The sequence below is a fragment of the Notamacropus eugenii genome, chromosome 1 (assembly GCF_028372415.1).
Source record: "Notamacropus eugenii isolate mMacEug1 chromosome 1, mMacEug1.pri_v2, whole genome shotgun sequence".
NCBI classification, from domain to species: Eukaryota; Metazoa; Chordata; class Mammalia; order Diprotodontia; family Macropodidae; genus Notamacropus; species Notamacropus eugenii.
The window spans coordinates 408,953,977-408,976,060 of record NC_092872.1 but is presented as its reverse complement, the minus strand read 5'-3'; the positions used below and the strand labels follow the sequence as shown (position 1 = coordinate 408,976,060).

General features: G+C 40.2%; 1 protein-coding gene across 5 annotated transcripts in view; it reads right to left on the bottom strand.

The window, feature by feature from the left end:
* Positions 1-2,365: 2,365 nt before the first annotated feature.
* JAKMIP2 (janus kinase and microtubule interacting protein 2) overlaps positions 2,366-22,084 on the bottom strand; it is a 236,913-nt gene continuing 217,194 nt past the window's right edge. For 3 of the 5 annotated variants that reach the window (XM_072631005.1, XM_072631008.1, XM_072631007.1), the window contains 2 exons: positions 20,287-20,357; positions 2,366-2,419 (listed from right to left, as the gene is read on the bottom strand). In XM_072631005.1, coding sequence (XP_072487106.1) covers positions 20,307-20,357 — 51 coding nt within the window. In that variant the 3' untranslated portion in view covers positions 2,366-2,419; positions 20,287-20,306. The remainder of the gene's footprint in view (positions 2,420-20,286; positions 20,358-22,084) is intronic. The other 2 variants (XM_072631006.1, XM_072631009.1) reach the window with 1 other exon arrangement.

Sequence of the window (22,084 nt, the reverse complement as noted above, 5' to 3'; positions counted from 1 at the left end):
CACTGCAATGGTCTTTCAAGCAGCCTGGAGAAGCCATGTCAACCCTTGGAGTAGAAACCATTCTTTTGAGGAGGAGGGAATTCAGGAGAAAGGCAGGGTTGAGCCTTTCTTCTCTTTGTATCCAGTAGCACACATTACTTGACTTTTTAGGTTTGGTTTCCATCTTAAAAAAGGCAAGGCTTGCTTGTTTTATTTTGTCATATACAAGTTTTTTTTCTTACTTTATGAAATATGCATACATAGTGAAGGAATACTAGGGATTGCGGAAACATCATTACAGCGGCAAGCTTTCCTATCTTGCCCAAGAACATGCATGGCATATATGTGATGGGATAAGGATAAGGATTCTGACGTTGGGTCTCCCATAATTTATTGCTAGCGACACCCCTAGTCAGTCGTATGGAAATACTTCAGTACTATAGTACTTTGGCTGACATTCAACTGATGCTGTGACTCTAGAAAAGGCGCCTCCCTCTCAATCCCAAATCAAATGATATTGCATTTAGAACAATTATATAGCACTTGGTACTTTTTTAAAAAGCACCTTTTTTTTGTCCCAGAACTGCAAAGGACTTGATGAACAAGCACAATTATTGTCCCCATTTTGCACATGGGGAAACTGAGGCACAGAGAGGTTAAGTGATGGGCCAAGGGAGCCTGAGGAGGTGATTGAGCTGAGAAAACAATAATAAACAAAAAACTCCAGATTCTCAGGCATGAGCTCTTACCACTCACATAGCTATATGCCCTTTCTGTCTTTTCTGCCTCTACACTGACCTGAATTAAAGCTGAGGAGCTAGATACTTGTCCCATGCAGCACTAAGAGAAAAGAGCATTTTGTAGAGAATTCTATAGAGATCTTGGCCCAAATATACACCATCTCTATATATGATGATTTTAACCCCTTAAATAAAAACTGAGTGATTTGAAAAGTTGAGGTTGTTTTGTTATATACAGTAAATGAACTACAAAATTAGCCTCTCAAAAGCATTCATGTGTTTTTTTTTTAAAAAATACTAAAACCCAGAGCACAGAACTATATGACCTGGAAGAACATATCGATCATCCATTTGTCTCTAGGATACTGAGCTACTTAAAATGTCTTTAAGAATGCATTTTCCATACATTCTCCAAGATGGTGCCACCTTGAGATGGTGGCTTATCTGGGTGAAGTGTCATCACTCCACACAGCAAGGGAACAACATCTCATAGCTGCACCAGTGATGCTTTTAAAGGGGTATGAGTTACCTTTTCAAAAACCTTTGTTTCATCCTTGTAGTAAACTTCACTGTGCATAGAATCCCTCATCGCAAAGGTTGTGTTTCTTTGTTTTTACTGAAATCATTGAAATTTCTTCTTAGCAAACTAGCTTAAACAAGTATCCTAACAGCCAGAGTTGGGGCTTCATATACATCGAGATGATTTCTGACCTTGAAGATCCCATGATCATATTACAAGAGTTGTATTCTGATGGTGAATTTTTTTTTTAACCATGCTGGAGGAGTAAGGATTCAGGGTCTGATCTTCCTTGATCTTTAAAATCAGAGGGCCAGATGTTGTCTATTCTTCCAGGAGGGTCAATGAGGCAAGCATTGTCAAGAGTCCTGATGTTGCAGCAAATGTCCCTCATTGGTGATGCTGGGGGTCTTGAGCCTGGTGGTGGGTTTGGCTGCTGCTGCCATAACTCACTTTCCAGCTGTCTCCCACACAGAGTACAGGATCTGTCTCTTGATGCAGAAGCAAAAGAAAGATTGAGTTTCTCCTTATGTTCACACTGCAGCTGTCACTGTTCCTGAGTTTAAAATAATAACCAAAAAATATTGGGAGAAGGGAGGGGAAGGAAAGGGAAAAAGAAAAGAGAATCCCTATAGTAAGAAACCAGACGTTTCAAATTTAATATTTTATTGTAAATAGCTCCTCATAGTTTGTAGGGCATTTGTCGTGCTTGTTACCTCCCCTCCTCCCTCCCTCCCTTTTTTTAAAATGATGTTTTTTTAAATTATTAGAACTGGTTTTTCATGGGGTATTGTTGTTACATTAAAACGACCTCCCTGCACAGCAGGGGAATATTGTTCCATTGTAACTTTGGTTCCATGCCCAAGACACATCTTCGCTTGACCTGCTGAAAGTGGTTCCTTGATTTTTCTCTTTAAACAATATATGTTCATAGTTCTTTCCTTCTAGTTTGACATCTACAGTTGTCATTAAATGCAGCATATATTGTAGATTTTCGACAGGGTCATCTAGGAACTGTCAAGTAAGAAATCTTGAATAATGGCTTTAAAATACATGGGTGTAGTCTTGGCTACTGGGTAGTTCTTGTCTATTTGTTTAATACCCCATCGGTGTAAACAATTTTTTTTTCTTCACGTTTGGAAGCATTAGCTTGTCTAAGGTCTCATCCATGTTGTCTGTTACTCTGTAAAAGAGAAAGGGAAAAAAACACTGAAAAATTATTTCAGCCAAAAGCCCCTATGCATGATTGACTATTCTTGGTTCTTTATCCAAAGAGAAACTACCACTTTGATTTCCTTGAGGTATAATCTCTAATGCCCAGATGAAGGCTTTAAATTTCAGTACATAATAGGATTGTAGATGCAGAGTTGGAAGGGACCTCAAAGGCAGAAATATAGTTCAAGGGGTCTTATACTTTGGTCCATGAAATCATTATTTTTTAGAATGTTTTGATAGGTTCATCTAAATTTAGTTTGTTTCCTTTTTAATGCTTCTGAGAAGGGGTTCATAGGCTACATCAGACTGCCCAAGCAGCCCCCAAACCAGAAAAAGATGAAGAAGTCCTGCTCTAGTTGAGCCCCCTTATTTACTGGAAGGTTCAGTAAATTGGTTTGAGTATTCCCTTCAGCCATGCAGACATGACCCCTCTACAACTTAGTACATATCTTCCAACATGATGGTGGAACAAAAAGTCATCATGGTGCAGCCATCCTGGTGATGAGCCTTTCTAAAGTAGGATTTAGATCTAGAAGAGATCTTAGAGGCATCCAGTCCAGCATTCCTGTTATATAGATGAGGAAACTGAAATACAGAAAGGTTAAGGTCTCACAACTAGAAAGTGTCTAAGGCAGCTTCTGCACTCAGGTCTTCCTGACTCCAAGACTAGAACTCTATGCATTTCACCATACAGATGTAAGTCCATCAGAGTACCTGCCTTGAAGTAGGCCTTTTTAACTTGGCAGGAATTGCCAGAGCTTATGATATACCCTCCCATGGAAAATACAGTGTCCCCTCTACAGCAGGAGGAGGCCTCAGAGTAGACCTCTAAGTGAAGGTTATCTCTTAAAGCAGCCACAAATACTGTATCTTCAGACATTCATTTGAAAATCTTGCCCCTCTCCTTCAATGATTCTTTCCTTTTTCTCTTTCTCTTTCTCTTTCATCCAAACAACTGTCACCCTCCCCCATCAGATTGCTTCTGTAAGAAACCTAGGTGGCACAGTGGATGGAGCCCCAGGCCTGGAGTCAAATGCAACATCAAACACTTAAGTAGCTTTGTGACCCTGGGCAAGTCATTTAACCTCTATTTGCCTCATTTCCCTCAACTATAAAATGGTGATAAGGGCAGCTAGGTGGTGCAGAGGATAGAGTGCCCAGGCCTGGGGTTAGGAAGACTCCTCTTCCTGAGTTCAAATCCAGCCTCAGACACATCCTACCTGTGTGACCTTGCTTAAGTCACTTAACTCGGTTTGCCTCAGTTTCCTCATCTGTAAAATGAGCTGGATAGCAAGCCATTCCAGTATCTTTGTCAAGAAAACCCCTAAATGGGTGGTGATGAGTTGGATGTAACTGAAAATGATTAAACAACAATAAGACCAAATATGGGGATAATAATAGCATCTATCTCTCAGGGTTGTTGTGAGATTCAAATGGAATAACATAGAAGCACTTAGCAGAGGGTTTAGTAGACAGCAGACACTTCATAAATGTTTCCCTATTTCCCCCTCCCCCCTTTTAAACAAGCTTGTTGTGAAGGGTAATTCCTGCAGTCCTCTGACCTTTACCCTCCACATGACTCTACAGACATTCTTAGCTGCGCAGTATTGAGAAGTGACCCCATGTGTGCTAGATGGGGGCATTCTTGCCTCCATCGCTTTTCAGGACTGAATCTGGGTTTGGGCTTTAGGTCCAGGAGGCCAAGAGAAATTCTTCTCTTCTGAGGAAGTCCAGAAAGGAAGTCAAGGAGGATTACCTTTTCATGGAATTCTGAGAACCTGATCTCCTCTACCGCAGAAGAATGGGGTTTAATGGGCATTATAAGAAAGATCTCTATGAAAAGATGATGTGCAAACATAAACAAGCAATATTCTTATTCCTGTAATTCTGAAAATTCTGTTGACCCTTTTAAATAAATGAGTTGACATTTTGATCACACTTTAAGGGTTGCAACATGCTTTTGCCACAATAACCTTATGGGATAAACTGTAGTAATATTACTATCCCCATTTTACAGATGAGGAAACTCTAGCTCAGAGAGATTCAGTGACTTCCCCAAGGTCATGAAGATAGTAAGTGGCAGAGCCAGGGTTTGAAGTATAGTTGAATATGTACAAGTTCAGAGTTTTCTCCATTGCACCATATTCTTCAGAGGCAGTATGGTATAATGGAAAGAGTGCTTGGTGATAACTTGAAAGATATGACTTCAAGATACTTTAAATATATTATATAAATTATGTATAACATTTTATATTTTATATATTATATACAATGTTATTATATATTATATAAATAATATATGATATATTCTATAACTGTTATATCATAATTATATATTATTGTTATATAATTATAAATGAATTATGCATTATAAATTATTATATATTATGTTATAAATTATATATTAAACTCATTATTAATATAGTTTAAAAACTATTCCTCCTATTTGTTATTTCTGTGATCTTGGGAACGTTTGTCTCTTTAACGCTCAGTTTCCCTCTCTGTACAATGCAGAGGCTGGGCTAGTTAATCTCTAAGAACCCCTTTAAGCTCCAGGTTGACAATGCCATGATTGAGAGAGGACGTATATTTTACACATCTTTTCTCCAATCTTCAAGGAATCACACACACTTCTCCTACTACGATCTCCCTCTGCTTCTATACGTGACCTTATGGTGATATGGAGGCGTGGCCCAGTGGAACTGACTATGGTGTCAAAGGAGCAGGATTCCAAGCCCACTTTTGATATCATTTGTGTGGCCTTGAGAAAATCACTTTATCTGCCTGGACCCCAGTTTCTTTCTCTATGAAAAGAGGGGTCTGGACTACATGGTCTCTGAGGAAGCTAGGGGGCACCATGGATAAAATGTTGTGCCTGGAGTCAGGAAGACCTGAATTCAAATTCAGCCTCAGGCACTTACTAGCTGCATGAACTTGGGCAAGTCAGTTTCCTCAACTGTAAGTGAACCACACCTGCTTCCTTTACAAGGTGATTTTCAAACCTTAAAGAGCTATATAAATGCTAGCTATTATTATTATTTACTTGATGTAAAATTCACTATTGTACTCCATAGTCCATAATTTTTGGTTTTGGATAGCTCTAATAATGAGCCAGAATCTGTTTTCCTTCAATATTCACTCATTGTATCTCTGCTCTGTAGCTCTGCTCTCTGGGATCAAATATATCAAGTTTAATACCTTTGCACGTATTATTATTTTATTGTTATTATCATAATTATCAATTTGAAGTCTCTTCCAGGTTCAGATCTGTGTCCTCATGGAACTGGGTCCTGAAAGGCTCTTCCTATGAAGTGCAAATTATGGAAAATTCTACCAAGATGGAAAAAGTTTAAAGAGTAGACTCAGTCCTGGGATGTTTGTCTGTCATCTGAGGACCAAAACTAATTTTGGAGATGCTTGATTCCAAAAGGCTGGTGTCCACTTGGTGTGATTCTTGGCCACGGCCCTCATGAAGGCCATCTCCTCAGGTGTGAAGGGGTTGGAATTTACATCCATGGAGGAAGCAAGTACACTGATGAAAACACAACTATTTGTTATTTTGAAAAAATAGTTTAAATATTTCAGGGACTCATGACTGTATAGGTGTGGGTCTTCCATATCATAGGAGTATAGACTTAAATCTAGTCAGAGCCTTTGAGGTCATCTTAGACCCTTTCTGTGCCTTCTGTAATGTCTATTCCATACGTTAAAGACAAAAACAAGAACCAACCCTAAACCTTGCTTTTATCTTAAATCATTTTCTTTCCCACTCCTTCTGTCTTTTCATTCTCACTGAGACTTGACTCCCCTCTTAGGACACAGCCACCCCAGCCACCTTTTCTTTACTGGCTTCATTTTCACTCATTCCCCAGAATGCACTGGTCAAGGGTGGGGAATACTCTGTGCTCCACATTGGCACTTACAGGTTCTCTTCCTACCATCATTACCTCCTTTGGGGTTCCTGTAAGGCACATCTACCCACTCAATCAAAATCTTAGTAGCTATTATCTACAGACTTCTAGGATACGCTCCTTCCTACCGGAATGTGTTCAGTGCCTGGTTCACAATCTTTCTCTTCTCTCCAACTCCTGTCCTCATACTAGGGTACTTCTACATATATACTGATAACCACTCAAACCTAACCTCTCAGTTCCTAAATTTACTCCTTTCCTAAGGTACCCCATACTCAACCACCCAGAAAGATGCTCCTACCCTTGATCTTGTCATCACCCATAAATGTACATAACCTCCACATTCATGAACTTTGAAATTCTATTAGGAAATCTGTTGGATTTCCATCTTTCCCTGTCTTCCAATATCAACCCCTACCAAACACTGTTACTCTTCTCCCTTGACTCCTCATTTCTCTCTTGGGTTATTTTCCCCTAAATTCGCCATACTTTCCTCCTTTCCCAATTATGACTCATTGGTGAGCCATTTCAACTCTATACTATCCTCTTTTCTTGCCAATATCACATCACCAATTGTGCCCTGCCAAACCTCTCCCATCATCTGCTGCCTTTGTTCCTACACATGTGCTGCTGAATGAAGGTGGAGAAAATCATACAATTATCCTGACTGGGTCCACTTCAAATTTCTGTTACATAACCTCAACTGGATCATCATTGCTGCTAGGTAATCCATCTATAACTCCCTAAATCACTCACAGTTCCACAGCAGCTCTTCCAAATTGTTTCATCCCTCCTCAGATCTCCCATGACTCTCCTCCCTATCATCTCAGTTGAGAACATTATCTCACATTTTATTGAAGAAATGGAAGCCATTTTCCAAGAGCTACCTCTTCCCCTCTCCTCCTTATCCCACATCACCCAGATGTCTTCTCTCACTCTATCTTCCTTCACCAATCTCACATTACGAAGTAGCCTTCTCTTTGTCAAGTGATCCTCTTCCATCCTATCTCTTCCAGTAGATTGTCCTCTCTATCATCTCCATTTTCTCACTTATCTTTAACCTCCCCCGATCCACCAGCTAGCTGCCTCTCTGTTAACTAATACATGTCCATGTCTCCCCTGTCTTCAAAAAATCTTTACTCGATCCTATTATTATCCCATATCTTTCATGCCTTTTGTAACTAAACTCCTTTATACTCGTTTAATATATAATTAATACAACCAAAGCTGTCATCTGATGCTGTAGGGTCCTGGAATTCACAATGGAGCATCTGAATCAAGGCCTCAAGGAGGACTTACCTCCCACCTGTGACCTTCATACTCTCTCTCTCTCTCTCTCTCTAAGACAAAGTGTGTGAGGAGCAGAGGTAGATGAGGAGGACATGTCTTTATGCTCCTGAGTCATCTTGAAACTGCCTTGAACTACCTTCAGTAGCAAGTTTTGGATCAATACCTTGTAACCCCATTAGCTCCCTATTGTACAGCCCTCAAAGGTATACAAAGGGAGTGAGTGCAAACAGCAATTTTTTTCTGTTCTGGCCAGAGACTCTGAGGGTCTTCCCCATCCTGACTGATTCTTTTGTGAAGGCAAACTAGGTCATTTGTTACCTCAATTCTTACCTAGCCTTTAACTTCTGAATGGGTGTTGCCTCAGACAAACTGTGACCCGGGGAAGACTTTAGCTTAAAAAGGCCAAGGTGTCCTAGGCCATCAGTAGTCGTCCTGACCTATGTCTTGCCACTGGACATGGATGACTCTGGAGGAGAGAGTGTGGCTGATGACTGCACAGCCCTCCCTCACTTAAATTCAATTCACTTGCAAGTCAAGACATCACCCTCCTGATGTCAGTGGTGGTCCTCTTTGAGAATGAAGGATGAACAAAACAGCAGCTAAAGAAGGCCCTCTACAATAGGCACTCGCACTTCATCTCTTTTCACTCTCTTAACCTTCTATATAGTCTGACTTCAGACTTCATCATTCAACCAAAACTACTCTCTCCAAAGTTGTCAATGGTCCCTTGATAGCCAAATTTCATGGCCTTCTCTCAATCTTTATCCTTCTTGACATATCTGTAGACTTTGACACTGTCAATCACCCACTTCTCTTTAATACTCTCTTGTCTCCAGGTTTTCAGGACACTCCTCTCCTGGTTCTCCTCCCACTTATCTTACTACTCTTTCCTAGTCTCTGTTGCTAGATTTTCATCCAGTTTATCTTTCTTAACTATAGGTATCCTCCAGGGCTCTATTCTGGGACCACTTCTCTTCTCCCTCTATGCCACTTCACTTGGTAGTCTCATCAGCTCCCATGGGTTCAACAATCATCTCTATGCTGATTATTCTCAAATTTATTTATTCAGCCCTAACCTGTTTCCTAAGACTCACATTTGCTTATTATACATCTTGAAGTGTATATCCTGTAGACATCTTAAACTCAGTAAGTCTAAAACTGAACTTATTACCTTTCCCTCAAAACCTTCCCTTCTTCCCAACTTCCCTATTATTGGCACTACCATCCTTCCAGTCTCCCAGGCTCACAACTTAGGTGTCATCCTTAACTCATTACTATCTATCACTCCCCACTACACCCGCAATATCCAATCTGTTGCTAAGGTCTATTGATTTCACCTTTGTAACATCTCTCCATCATGCCCCTTTCTTCCCTCTGATACTACCACCAATCTTAGTATAGATCCTTATCTCCTCATACCTGGACTACTGCAATAGCCTGTTGGTTGGTTTGCCCACCACAAGTTTATCCCCACCCTAATCCCTCTACTCAGCCATAATACTGATTTTTCTAGTCTGACCACCTCTTTGTCTCTCTGTCTCTCTCTCTGTCTGTCTTTCTCTCTCTCTCTGTGTCCCTCTCTCTCTGTCTCTGTCTCTCTCTCTCTCTCACACATACACACGCACACACACACACATACACACTACACACCACTCAATAAACTCTAGTAATTCCCTATCACCTCCAGGATCAAATATAAAATCCTCTGTTTGGTGGTTCAAAGTCATCCATGACCTAGGCCCTCCCACTTTTCCATTCTTCTTATGCCTTATCCCCCTCCATATACTGCTCAGTCCTGAGGACACTGGCCTTCTGGTTGTTTCCTGAAGAAGACACTCCTTCTGACTTCTGACATTTTCACTGGTTATAATCCACACCTGGAATGTTCTCCTTCATTCCTACTTACTACCTTTCCTGGTTTTTTTTAAGCTCCAACTAAAATCCCATCTTCTACAGGAAGCTTTTTCCTATCCCCCTTAATTCTAGTGCTTCCCCTCTCTTGGTTATTTCTTATTTATCTTGCGTATAGCTTGTTTGTACACAGTTGTTTGCTTATTGTCTCACCCATCAGATTATGAGTCCTTGACACAAGGCCTGTCTTTTGCCTTTCTTTGTATCCCCAGTGCTTAGCACAGTGCCTAGCCCATAGTAGGCATTAATAAATACTTATTGACAATCCTCATTTTATCTTGAGAGAACTGAAGCCTAGAGATGTTAAAAGACTTGCCCAATGCCAAACAGGTGGCACCAGAGACAGAATTTGTATGAACCTTCCGGATCCTCTGTCTCCAACTCTTACTGCAATACCTCTGTGACAGAGATCACAGAGGCTGCACACCTTAGGAATCATGCTTCAGGAGTTTCTTGGTATCAGAAAAACTTGTTGGGGTTGTTGTTTTTGTTTTGGACTAGTCTTTCTCCAACAGGCTTCATATGCTCTAGAGTGACCCCCTCCTGTCTAATACCCTTGTCTTGTCCCTTTTCTGGAACCCTCCAAATCTATGTTTCTGGTTGTAATTTCTATCCCCCCCTCCATACAGCCTTGTTGATTGAGAACTTTCTGACTCTATCATCCTGGGAAACCAGTCTGATGTACCTGAGGGAGACCACCCCTCTGCTTATAAAACACCTGACCCTCTTTTGCATCAAGAAGAGTCAACTTGTTGTGTGGGACAGTTCAGGTGCCCAGCACTGAAAGACTAAAGCAGTGATCAAGACCTTGGCATCCCCTGGGAACAAGAGCAGGAGGGTATTTCTTGTCAGATTTATTGTGATTCTTCCTCTCCTGCTGGGTCTAAAGTTCATCTCAAGGCCCAAAATTCCTGCTGATGTATCCTGACTCATTCCAAGAGCTGGTCATGGTCTTTCCTTTCTGGGTGATTCTGGCTGTATCCTTTGCCTCTCTTTCCTTCCTACTATCATGTCTTCTTCGTCTGATGGGGGATAGGGTAGGAAAAGGCACTAGAGGTGGGAGATCCTAGGTTTGTTTTGGAAAAGCTAAGTGAATAGTTGTTCTCTGAATAGGACAACTGGCTGACAGATAAGATGATGGGTGACAGCCACTATAAGCTGACAAACAGTTTTGGCAACTGCATTGAATTCTAGGTCTACCCATAATTTCTATCCCCTTGGTTCCAATAAGTTGTAGGGGATTTTTGGAAGCAATCAGGGTTAAATGACTTGGCCATGGTCACAAAGGTAGTAAGTATCTGAGGTCAGATTTGAACTCAAGTCCTTCTGACTTCAGGGCTGGTACCCTATCCACTGCACTACCTAGCTGCCCCCTTATACTTTTTAAGACAGCTTTTTCTCACTTCAGAGATGAAGCACTTCAGAGTAACAGAATGATGATAACTGTCTATCAACAGCAGAATTTTGCTCTGAGACTGACAGAATCTCAGAGTAGGAAGGGACCTTAAAGGTCATCTAGTCCAACCCACATTGGAACAACCATAATATCATTAGCTAACTATATGCATTACAATTATTATCTCATTTAATCCTCACAGCAACCATGGGAGGTAAGAAAGTATTATTATCCCCATTTCACAGATGCAGAAACTGAGGTTAAGTGACTTACCCAGAATCTTACTGCTAGTAAGTGCCTGAAGCCAGATTTGAACATGGTTCTTCTAGACTCCAGACTCAGCTTTCTGTCTACTGTGCCACCTCACTTGCCAAGAATCCCCTCTACAACATTCCCAGAAAGTCCTTAGTCAGTCCTCCTTTTTCTTTATGAATGACTTTGATATATCACAGGGATACCCTTTTAACCAGGACAATGGTCGAGTCCTAACACTGACGTCTGAAGATAATGATTCAAAGGGGGAGAAATCAGAATCACATGACCTGGAAAAATTTATTTTATGCTTTGGAAACTAAAAAACAAACAATAACAGTAACTCAATAATAAAAATCAAAATCACCAGTTCTTCTCCTTTGCTGCCTCCCCTCCCCTAATACTTTGTACAATATGTAAAATGCTAGCATTCATCTGGATGTGAAATTAAATACAGTTCCAGCCTAGCTAAGAACTACAGGCCTATCTAGAGGCAGTGGGGTAGTGGACATAGAGCGCTGATCTCAAAGTCAGGAGAATGTGGCTTCAGCTCCCAACTCTGGTACAACGAGGCTGTGTGAACCTAGATACATCACTTGACCTCTCTGGGTCCTGGGCTTACTCTCTAAGACTAGTCATAGAAATGATTTCAATCTGCATTTGTAGAGCGAGTTTCCTTGTCTGCAGTTCCCTTCATCAATGGAATATTAGGCCTGGATTCCCTCTCCGCCCCCCCCCCCCAATTAAAATCATAGAATCTCGTACGATGAGTGGGTATCAGATATTTCTCTTTATTCTGTATGTTGTACTTCTTTTCCATTTGGAGTTTTGATTTAAAATGACAGTTCAGGAAAAAACTTAGGTTCAGCTGTTTTGGTAATAACCTAATCATGCTGCCCAGGGCTTAGATCAGCTGAATGATTTTTGCCACACATTTGGTATCAATTACTTAGCCTGGTTTTCTACTTTTTCCAAGCCTCAGGAATGAGGAGTTTTACTTCTCAATTCAATTTAATATAACAAGTATTTCTTAAGTTCTTAATACAGGGTTGGGAAACCTGCAGCCTCAAGGCCACATGTGGTCTCAACAGCAGGTTCCCCACCTTTGTCAAATGGCTGCACTTGAAGACCTAGAGGGCCACATATGGCCTCAAGGCAGTTCCCCACCCCTGCATATGCTAGGCTCTAGGGATACAAAAGCAAAAACTGACAATAGTTACTGCCCTCAGGGAGCTTTCATTTCCTGTCTAGAAGGTCAAAAACTTAGATACCTCCTATTCAGGTGGTCCTTTAATGGCTCATTGAAGTGTGAAAGAAGCCTTGGGTACTCCAATGTTATGTGAGCAAAGCTCTTGACATGTTTCACCAAACTGTAAAGGCTTAGAGTTGTTAAGTCATTTCAGTCATATCCAACTCTTTATGACCCCCCTCTGAGGTTTTCTTGGCAAAAACCCTGGAGTGGTTTGCCATTTCCTTCTCTAGTTCATTTTGAAGAGGAAAATGAGGAACCCAAGGTTAAGTGACTTGCCCAGGGTCACAAGGCTATAAAGTGTCTGAGGTTGGATTTGAACTCAGGTCCTCCTGACTCTCTATCCACTATGCCCAAAGGCTATGAATACAAATGTATAAGATGGCCTGTGCTATCTACGGAGGTGCCTGGTAGCTAAGGTACAGAGGCTCTTTGGGGGATGTATTTTCCTTAGCAACACTTGAAAACTGTTTACTAAAGTATAGAGGGTTTCCTGACTTTGAGCCCAAGAAGGAGTACTCCCATTGATGAAATTGCAGATCCTTGCTCTACTGGAATGAGGTCAGGTGCACAGGTGGTGGGAGGTAAAGCTATTTTAAACTAGAGTAACAATGACTTACATGGATTTCAATTACATTCCCTTCTGGCAGTGTTGTGGAACTCAATTTATTACAGAATCTTAGATTTAGAGCTGTAAGAGACCTAAGAGAAGCTCTTATAGGACCTGAGAAAATGGATGATTTTGGTGGCAGTACAATTCCATCCCCCTCATTCCAGCATACTGGAGCCTTATATCCTACTATTATTTATATATAGGCCACTTCCGTGTGGTAGAAAAAGTGGCTTTGAGAAACACCATAGGTGGGAGTCACCCTGATGTCGTTTTTCAGAACATGTCCAGAAAAACTGCTATAAAGATATGGCAATGGTGTTGATCACAAGTGATACCTTTAGTGACACCATCGGGTGAACAGTATAATGATGGCCTTGGCCTTGTGACATTGGGCGAGTCACTAAGTCTCTCTGGGCTTCATTTTTCTTTTCTATTAAATGTGGTGACTGTCTGAGGTCCTTTCCAATGAGAGATTATAGAATCACAGAATTATAGCTAGAAGGAAACTTAAAGGTCATTAAATGTAACACTTTCATTTGTCAGATGAGGAAACTAAGGCACAGTGGGGTAAAGTGACTTGCCCAGAGTCATGTAGCTAGTATGTGTCTGAGGCAAGGTTTGAACCTAGGTGTTCCTGATTCTAAGTCCAATGGCCTGTCACTTATACCATGTTTCCTCCTTCTAGTTCTATGATCTTGTGTTTTGAGTGGCTAGTAAACTGCAAGAGAATATAGTGTAAGAAAGTGAAAAAAAGAAAATAAGTGTAAGAAGCCCTTAGGGGACTTATATGTTGTTGAAAGTTCTCACCTCTGACTTTGGGGCCTTCTTAGTAAAAGTTTAATAGAATATGTTTAGAATTTTGAGTATTGTTTAATTCAAGTCAGCTCAGCAAACATTAATTAAAGCAGTTACTGACTGAAAGACATATTATTCAGAGCAATATCTGGCCCCGAGGATGCAAAGATGAGAAGTGATGTGGTCACTGTCCCCAAGGAGCTTATCATATAATGATGTGCGGGTGGGTGGAAGAGGGAGAGAGAAGTCATTTGTGGAAACCAGCGTGAGACAAGGTAGAATGGATAGGGACAATGGGCTCCAAGAAAAGTAAAAAAATTTAGTAAGTAGCTTAGCACGTTGGAAGCATGAAAGTAAGGGAAATAAAGCTGGAAAGACAGGCTAGAACGAAATGATATTTATACATTATCATGTAATAAGAAGCCCCTGAAGATATTTGAGCACAGAAGGGTTATGAGCTAAGTGTAGGGAGCTCATGACTAGAGGGCTGAAAACTGAATATTACTTTTTTTTTAAGTCATAGAAGCTTATGACCCATTGCAAAGGCATGGGGGTAGGGTGTGATCACACCCAATGAAGAGAAGGATGGGGAAACTACTAAAATTTATCATCTCTTATTCTGAGGCTTGTTCTTTTCATCCTTCAGAACAGAACTGGACAACAGAGAGTTTTATTATCAGATCATCCAATTAGAAGACTAAGGATGTTGAGTGCTGCACAAGAATCCACTAGCAGCTAGTAATCTAAGAACGGTAATCGACAATGACCAGAGTTTGTGGGAAAATATCCAAGATCATCTGGTCATTGGTCCTCACTAATCTCATGAAAAACCTTTTTTTTCTTAATTGTCTCCAGCTAGACATTGTTTACTTAGAAAAAGAGGCCCAAATGAGTCATTATCACTGTACATGGTAATATTTTGTCGTTGTTTTTGTTGTTGTGCAGTCATTTTCACTCAAGTCCAACTTTCCATGACCCCATTTGGGGTTTTCTTGGCAAAGATCCTGGAGTGGTTTGCCATTTCCTTCTCCAGCGCATTTTACAGATAAGGAACTGAGGCAAACAGGGTTAAGTAACTTTTTAGCCCAGGGTCACACAGCTAGTAAATGTCTGAGGCCAGATTTGGACCTAAGTCTTCCTGACTCCAGCCCAGTGTTCCATTCGCTGTGCTGAACTGTAAATGGTGACATAGTGAAAACTATTTGCTGATCTTCTCTCCCCTTTACCCCTGACATTGCCTTGTATCATCTGGCATTGAAGTGCTGTTATAGCTGGGTTATTGATTTTGATCATTTATTCTAAATTCCAATAATCTTTTTGCATCTCTTGTGTTTTCACATTGTTTTCCTCTGGTGAAGTGGTAGTTTGATTGGCATGGAATCTCCTTCACTGGTACAGATAGCAACTCTTCCACACCACATAGATCAAAAGCTGGCAGGGACCTCAGAGGCCATGTTTATAGTTTATAGATAAGCAAACAGAAGCCCAGAAAGTTTAAGCGATATGTCCAAGGCTGTTCAAGTAGTAAACATCTAGAAGCAGGATTTGAACTCAGGTCCTCTGGTTCTAGAGTCAGTCCTTTTTCCAATTCTGCACCACCTCATCTTTTGTCATACTTATCCATGGTTTTCCATGAATTTTCCATAGGGATCCATCCAATATGGGAGAGGCTTCTTCTAGTCCGGTGAAAGTGGGAGGGAAGCTTTACTATTTTTACCTTGTATGATAGGTATGTGTTTTGGTCTTATCGCCTCTTCCAGACTCTAAGCTCTATGTGGATGGAGATCATAACAATATACGTGTCTACTACATTAAGTGTCTGTAGATGAATGAATGATAATAGATAAAAATTTGGTCACAGAATCAGGGAGACAGGAGTTCAGGCATCACCCCTAACATGTGCTGTCTGCCTGATCCTAGACACGTTCCTTAACCTTGGAGTGCTCTTATGTATCTCTAAGATTATAAGTTACAGAGCACATGAAATCTGAACTGGTAGAGAGAGTTTCTTCATTGTTTCTTATACTAATGAAATCGTGAAGTCACATATTTATATATAAACACATTACAAGCATACATATGTCTGTGTGTCTACGCAACTCTAAGATTATATATTATAGAGCAGATACCAATATGTACTGGGAAAGTGTTGTCATTGATAGTTCACTATCCTCATGAATCACAGTTTATGTGTGTGTGTACATATATACATACACACATATGAATTTATACTTCAATGCTTCAAAAGTCTGTGTAGGACTATGATCATTAATAGATTAATAATTTATCTCCCAATAGATGACAAGATTTTCAGGAGCTACTCCAGCATCACCACTATCCTCTCCCTCATAACTGTAACTTTACTTCCCACTTGGTGATAAACTTCCCTGATTAGAGAAGTTAGAGTGTAAGTTCCTTGTCTTTTTCTTCTTTTTTGTATCCCTAGTATTTAGCACAACTCTAGGCACTTTTTGTTGTTCAGTCATTTTCAGTTGTGTCTGACTCTTCCAGATCCCATTTCAGGTTTTCTTGGCAAAGATACTGCAGTGGTTTGCCATTTCCTTCTACAGCTCATTTTACAGATGAGGAAACTGAGGCAAACAGGTTTAAGTGACTTGCTTGGGGTCACACAGCTATTAAATGTCTGAGGCCAGATTTAAACTCAGGAAGAGGAGTGTTTCTGACTCCACTCTATCCACTACACTATCTAGCTTCCCACTAGGCACTTAACAAGAGGTTATTGATTGAGAGATGGGTTTAATATCTAAAGGATATTCATTTAATGAAAGCCATGAAGCCTGGCAATGAGCCCATAAACCAAATCAGAATGGTTTGGTGGGACTTGTCATATCTTGGGCTATTTAGGACTAGTCTTTAGAAACCTAGGATCATCTCTATACCATAGTGAGGTAACAGAGGAGGATTTTAGTGGAGGATCTGAATATATTATTTAAAATCTGGGAGACTTGAGCTCATTCACCATGTTTATCATTTCTGTTCCAACTGCAGCAAGTGGAACAAATTCATCACCAGCAAGTAGTTAAGTAGAAACAAGATTAATTGGCTTACCCAAGGTCACACAGTAGTAAGTAATATTTTTTAAATTTGTACTAATATGCATTTCCTTTCCTTCCTGAATGCCCTGCCTAGCCTTCATCTCTCAATGAACTTTATTCCCATTGTTGACAATATTTCTGATGACGGCTCCCCTTTCTGAATGTCACTTTTATTTTAGACTTCTATCAAGATGCACACCCTTGCCCCAGTTGCTATTTTGGAATTACTGAACAACTTCCAAGGCTGACGGTCTTTCTTTTGTCTTAGAAGGTTATTAGTGGAGACTCCAAAAGGAGAGTTGTAAGTGTGCATGAGAATGTTCCTCAGAACTAGTGAATACAATCAATTGACCACATGAGAACAATATTTTCCTGTCATATTTCTCAGTTCTGCTCTGCATTTCTTCTGCATCCAATTGAAACAAAAAATATTCCCAAATGGCCTCAGGACAGTCACTTCCATTTCCAGGCAGCAATGACATCAACCATAGGGTGGGGAGGGGAAAAAGCAGGCATGCTTTCTCTCTTCCATTGTCTAAGTCATAGATAGAGATATTAACATCAGATTCAGAAAAATCTCTGCTTGACACCATTTTGTAGAGCAGCCAAGGATGTTTCAGAACCGTGGACTTGGAGGATGAGCCTTCAACCCATTGGTCCTCCTCCTTTTATTCAGGATAGATTACTCTATTAATTGTGCCTCCATTAAAATCCCTTTCTAGTGCCTTATTAAGCAATCTGAGGGGGCCTTGCATTCTCAAAATCAAAGTCACTGAAGCACAGTATCTGACACGTCCTAACGAGCTAGAACTACTTTCACTATTGGTCCAGAACTGGTTCCAGATCTGTGTTTATTTTGTATATATTTTGTATTTCTTTCCTTGTTCACATGTTGTTCTTCCCAGTAGGATGCATGTTTTGTCATTGTATCCCCAGCCTAGCTAAGTTCCTTGCAAATCGTAGATAACTAACAAAGGCTTTCTGAATACAATTGCTATTCAAAAAGAAGCCCAGCTAAGTGTGAAGAGATTGTTAACCAGTCTGGATGGCCACCAGAAGATGACATCAATTTATGAAACCACCTACTTAGGTATAGAATATGTCACCTGCATCAGTGGAAAAGATATGCCATTAGAGAATGTTAGTACTGGCTCTGTTACCACCATTTCCTTAATATAGCAAATTTCATTACTCCCTAGAGCAGGAATGGAGAACCTGTGGCCTCGAGACCACATGTGGTCCTCAAGGTCCTCAAGTGTAGCCCTCTGACTGAATCCAAACTTCACAGAACAAATCCCCTTAATTAAAGGATTTGTCCTGTAAAACCTGGACTCAGTTGAAAGGCTGCACTTGTGGACTTGTAGGATCACATGTGACCTACAGACTGCAAATTTCCCACCCCTGATAGAGCCTGCAGAATCTAACTGAGATCAAACTTTAGCTCTAGTAAATAACTGGTTAGTGATAAGAGAATTTTTGATTCAGTTTTATGATCTCTATTTACTTAAGAGGAACAGGCCCAGCAACTACGTACAGCTCCCTTGTAAATGACTAGTCTGCAAAATTCAGCTTTATCCCTAGTATTTACTGACTAGTTTACAATTTTTCCTGATGCAGATCTTCCCAATTTGCTATTAATTCTTTTATGTACAAATCCTTACCTTCCCCTTCTGTCCTTTGTAAAATTCCATTGTAACCATCCTGCCAACCTAAGACCTAAATAAGGGTGCTACAATGGCTGCTAGGAGCCCACTGGTTTTTTCGTACCATGGGTCTTTTCTGTGCTAATGAACTGGTTATTAAATGTCTCTGCATGTTGATAAGTATGACTGGTAGTATTAAGAATCCTTGGATAATTTTTATGTCAGTGATGCAGTGAAATCACAGATTTTTTTGAAGTATTGAAGACTCTATTGATAAATGTGGGATGTTAAGCCCTTACTAAAATCAGTGACTATTATTTCCTCTAACCAGGTCAGTCAGTGAAACACAGAGGATGTCAGTGTATTGATGCGATTAATTATTCTCAGAACAGATGTCAATTTGAAAATGTGCCCCAGTTCTGCTTCTCTATATTCCTAATTTGGAAAATGGTAGGAAGGGCAGAAGAATAAGAATACAGCCATAAGATCTGTTCCCAGAAGAGTAGAATTTGAAAGCTGGAAGGAAACAGAGATCCTGTCAAGTCTCCTCATTTGAAAAAAGCAAAATCAGCTAGTTACTGATGGCAGGAGGCTTAGCTGGGGAAACTGGTCCATAGAGATCAATTAAATCGTCTGAGGTCATGACTCCTTACTGTCAAGGAGGAGAAATATCTTTTGTCTATCTGACCTTCTTAAAAAGCTGTATTTTGTCATTTTATTTCCCAATAAAATGGCTTAGTGTGGAGCTAGGGTGCAGAAGGAAGAGGCAGAACTAGGGCACAACTCTGGGCTCCCATATCAATATTGTTTCCTATATACCACCTGATATGGATACAAACAGTGCCCTAAGGGTTAAAAATAATATTAAATGCTGCCTTTCCAGCACTTGTGAAGCCCCTAGTTTATTCTGTAATCTGAAGGTGCCCTCAAGTCCTTTTCCCCCTCATCTTGAATCTGTACCCAAAGAATTACTTTTGTCTCCCTTATCCTGTGTTCCCTGGGTCCTTTAATTTTTGTACTATATCCTTCTGCCCTATCTTCAAATCCTTAAACTATAAAGAATTCCCTTGGTCTCCCCCATCCTGTCCTGTCTTTAATCTATAACTCCCGTAAAAACCTTTAAAACTATATCACCATTCTGGAATCTCTATATAAGCATAACTCTCCCAAATATCAGGGTCTCACATAGCTTTCCTGCTTGGAGACCCATGCTGCTTTGGCATCAATAAAGCTCCCAAAGGCTGCAGAGAAGGTCAAAGTGAATTCTTTCACACCTGACCCAGCTCTTGCAACTCTAAACCTCAGCACACCCAGTTACCTTGTTTTTGGGACATTACCCAATGACTTTTCCTTCCCATTATAGGGAGTTCAATATTTTAGGGTGGGCGTTCCCAACTTTTTTTTTGTTCTGTGAACCTCTTTCAACAAAAACAACAAGACATGTTATGAACCCCCAGGGTAACTGAGTATACTACCTAAAATATTCTGCAATTATTTCTAGTTTACAGTACCTTTAAAGACATTTTAGTGTGAAGCCCTAAGAGGCTCATGAACCATTGGATGGGAACCACTGGGTGTGGGTAACAGTTTTTTGTCATCTTGTTGTTGCTGGTTAATAAGTGTGAAGTTGAGAGCCAATATCATAGCATTCAAACAGAGCTGAATTTCTTAGCCAATATCCCCTTAGTACCATATCTTGAGAACTAAATAGCATCTTACCTTTAAGAGGCACCTTGACATCAAGGCCAAAGAATAAAGGCAAGAGAGAAGAACAAGAATAGGAACAGAAACTGTAGAAGAAAAAGAAGATTATGTAAATTTCACTTTTTGTCATGCTTTTCAGGAGGTGCTAAATGTGTCAAGATTCATTTACTATGGAGTCAGCACCTTTGCTTAAAGAGATAGCATCTTCCCTTTCCACTTGACAGTACAACTATTCTTTCATCTGCCAGCTCAAGCAGGGATATGAATAATGTGGAGCTCTGAAAGTTGGAAGTCAGATGTTTATTCACACAGAACACAGACTATCAGAACTTTAAAAATCACCTGCACTTCTTAAACAGCCTGTTCATTTGACAGGTTATAAAACTGAGATCCCCAGAAAGAAAATAATGTGTAGAAAGTCACTGGCTCAATAAGTAGCAAAGCCAGGAGTAGAACACAGATTTTCCTAGCCTCCAAGCCAGTGCTCTTTTCTCTTTGTCACTGATTAATGTTTATTTCTATTTTCTTTTGAAAAGGTTTTCTTGATCTTTATTTTAAATTCAAATTTCCTTTATTCTAAATTTTAAACTGAACACCAAGTAAGATGAGCATTTCTATATATTTTGTACAACAGAAAATTGTACATGAAATTGAATTTCTAATAGGTAGAGTTTGATTTTCTTTTAAAGTATATAGTGGCAGCTCACGGCTGCACTCAACTACATTCTTTGTTTCAGGGATGCTGAGGCAGGTGGATCACTTGCGCATGGGAGTTCTGAGCTGCAGTGGATTAAACCTAAAGGGTATCTTCACTAAATCTACACCAATATGGTGGCCTCCTGGGAATAGGGACTGCCAAAGGAAGGAGGAAACTGACCCATGTTAAAAAAAAGTAGGCTAAAGCTCCCATGCCAATTAGTTGGGGAATCAACTGCACTTACAGCCTGGGAGAAATAGGAAGATCCAGTACCCCCCCCCCCAAAAAAAGGATGTAACAGATTCATCATGTAACTTTCAAAGCTGTCCTATTTTTCTGCAATTCCTTCTATTATCTTCTTCTTGTTGTTGTAGGGGAAACCTATCACTACCTCTACCCTTCTTTTCTCTAATTGCTCAGAAAAAAAAAGAAAAACAATTCTTATTACAAGTATGCAGAGTCAAGTCAAAGAAAAGTATTGATTGTTCCAGAAATGTATGGTTCACCTCTCTGTCGGGAAGTGGGGATTATTTCTGATTCTTAGAGTTAGACCATAGGACCAAAAACTGGGACCTTAGAAATAATCTTATCAAATTCTATTCTTCCTCTGACCTTACTCTTCTTGTTATTTTTTCATCTTGAAAAGCAGTTATTTGACTTCTAGACTTCTAGATCCTTCTAGATCTAGCTATATGATTCCTAATAGTTGAACCTGAATATCTGAACCTGAAAAACTTGGCTTCACAGTCAGAACTTTTTCTTCAAGACTAGTATAGTTTCCATAGTGGCTAATGGACAAAAAAATGCTAATCTTTGGCTGAATTTAATTTTCCCATTGTATTTTAGGCATGGAGAGATGTAGGCTCTGTGGGTAGATGGAATTAGACCAAGTCTTGGGCTGGGATAGGGAAATCATCTTCCATGATTTTCTTAGGTGGCTATTCCAAAAACGTCTGACTTGCTGCTATTTTATGGCTATTGGAAAATTTGTTTAACATGTTGTCTTTTGAGTTCAGAGAGATAGAGACTCCTGGGGTACAGGAATCTGATGGGGTGAGAGGAGCTGACTGAGTTGTGGGTTTCCTCTTTAGCCACCACATTGACATGGCTCCAAAC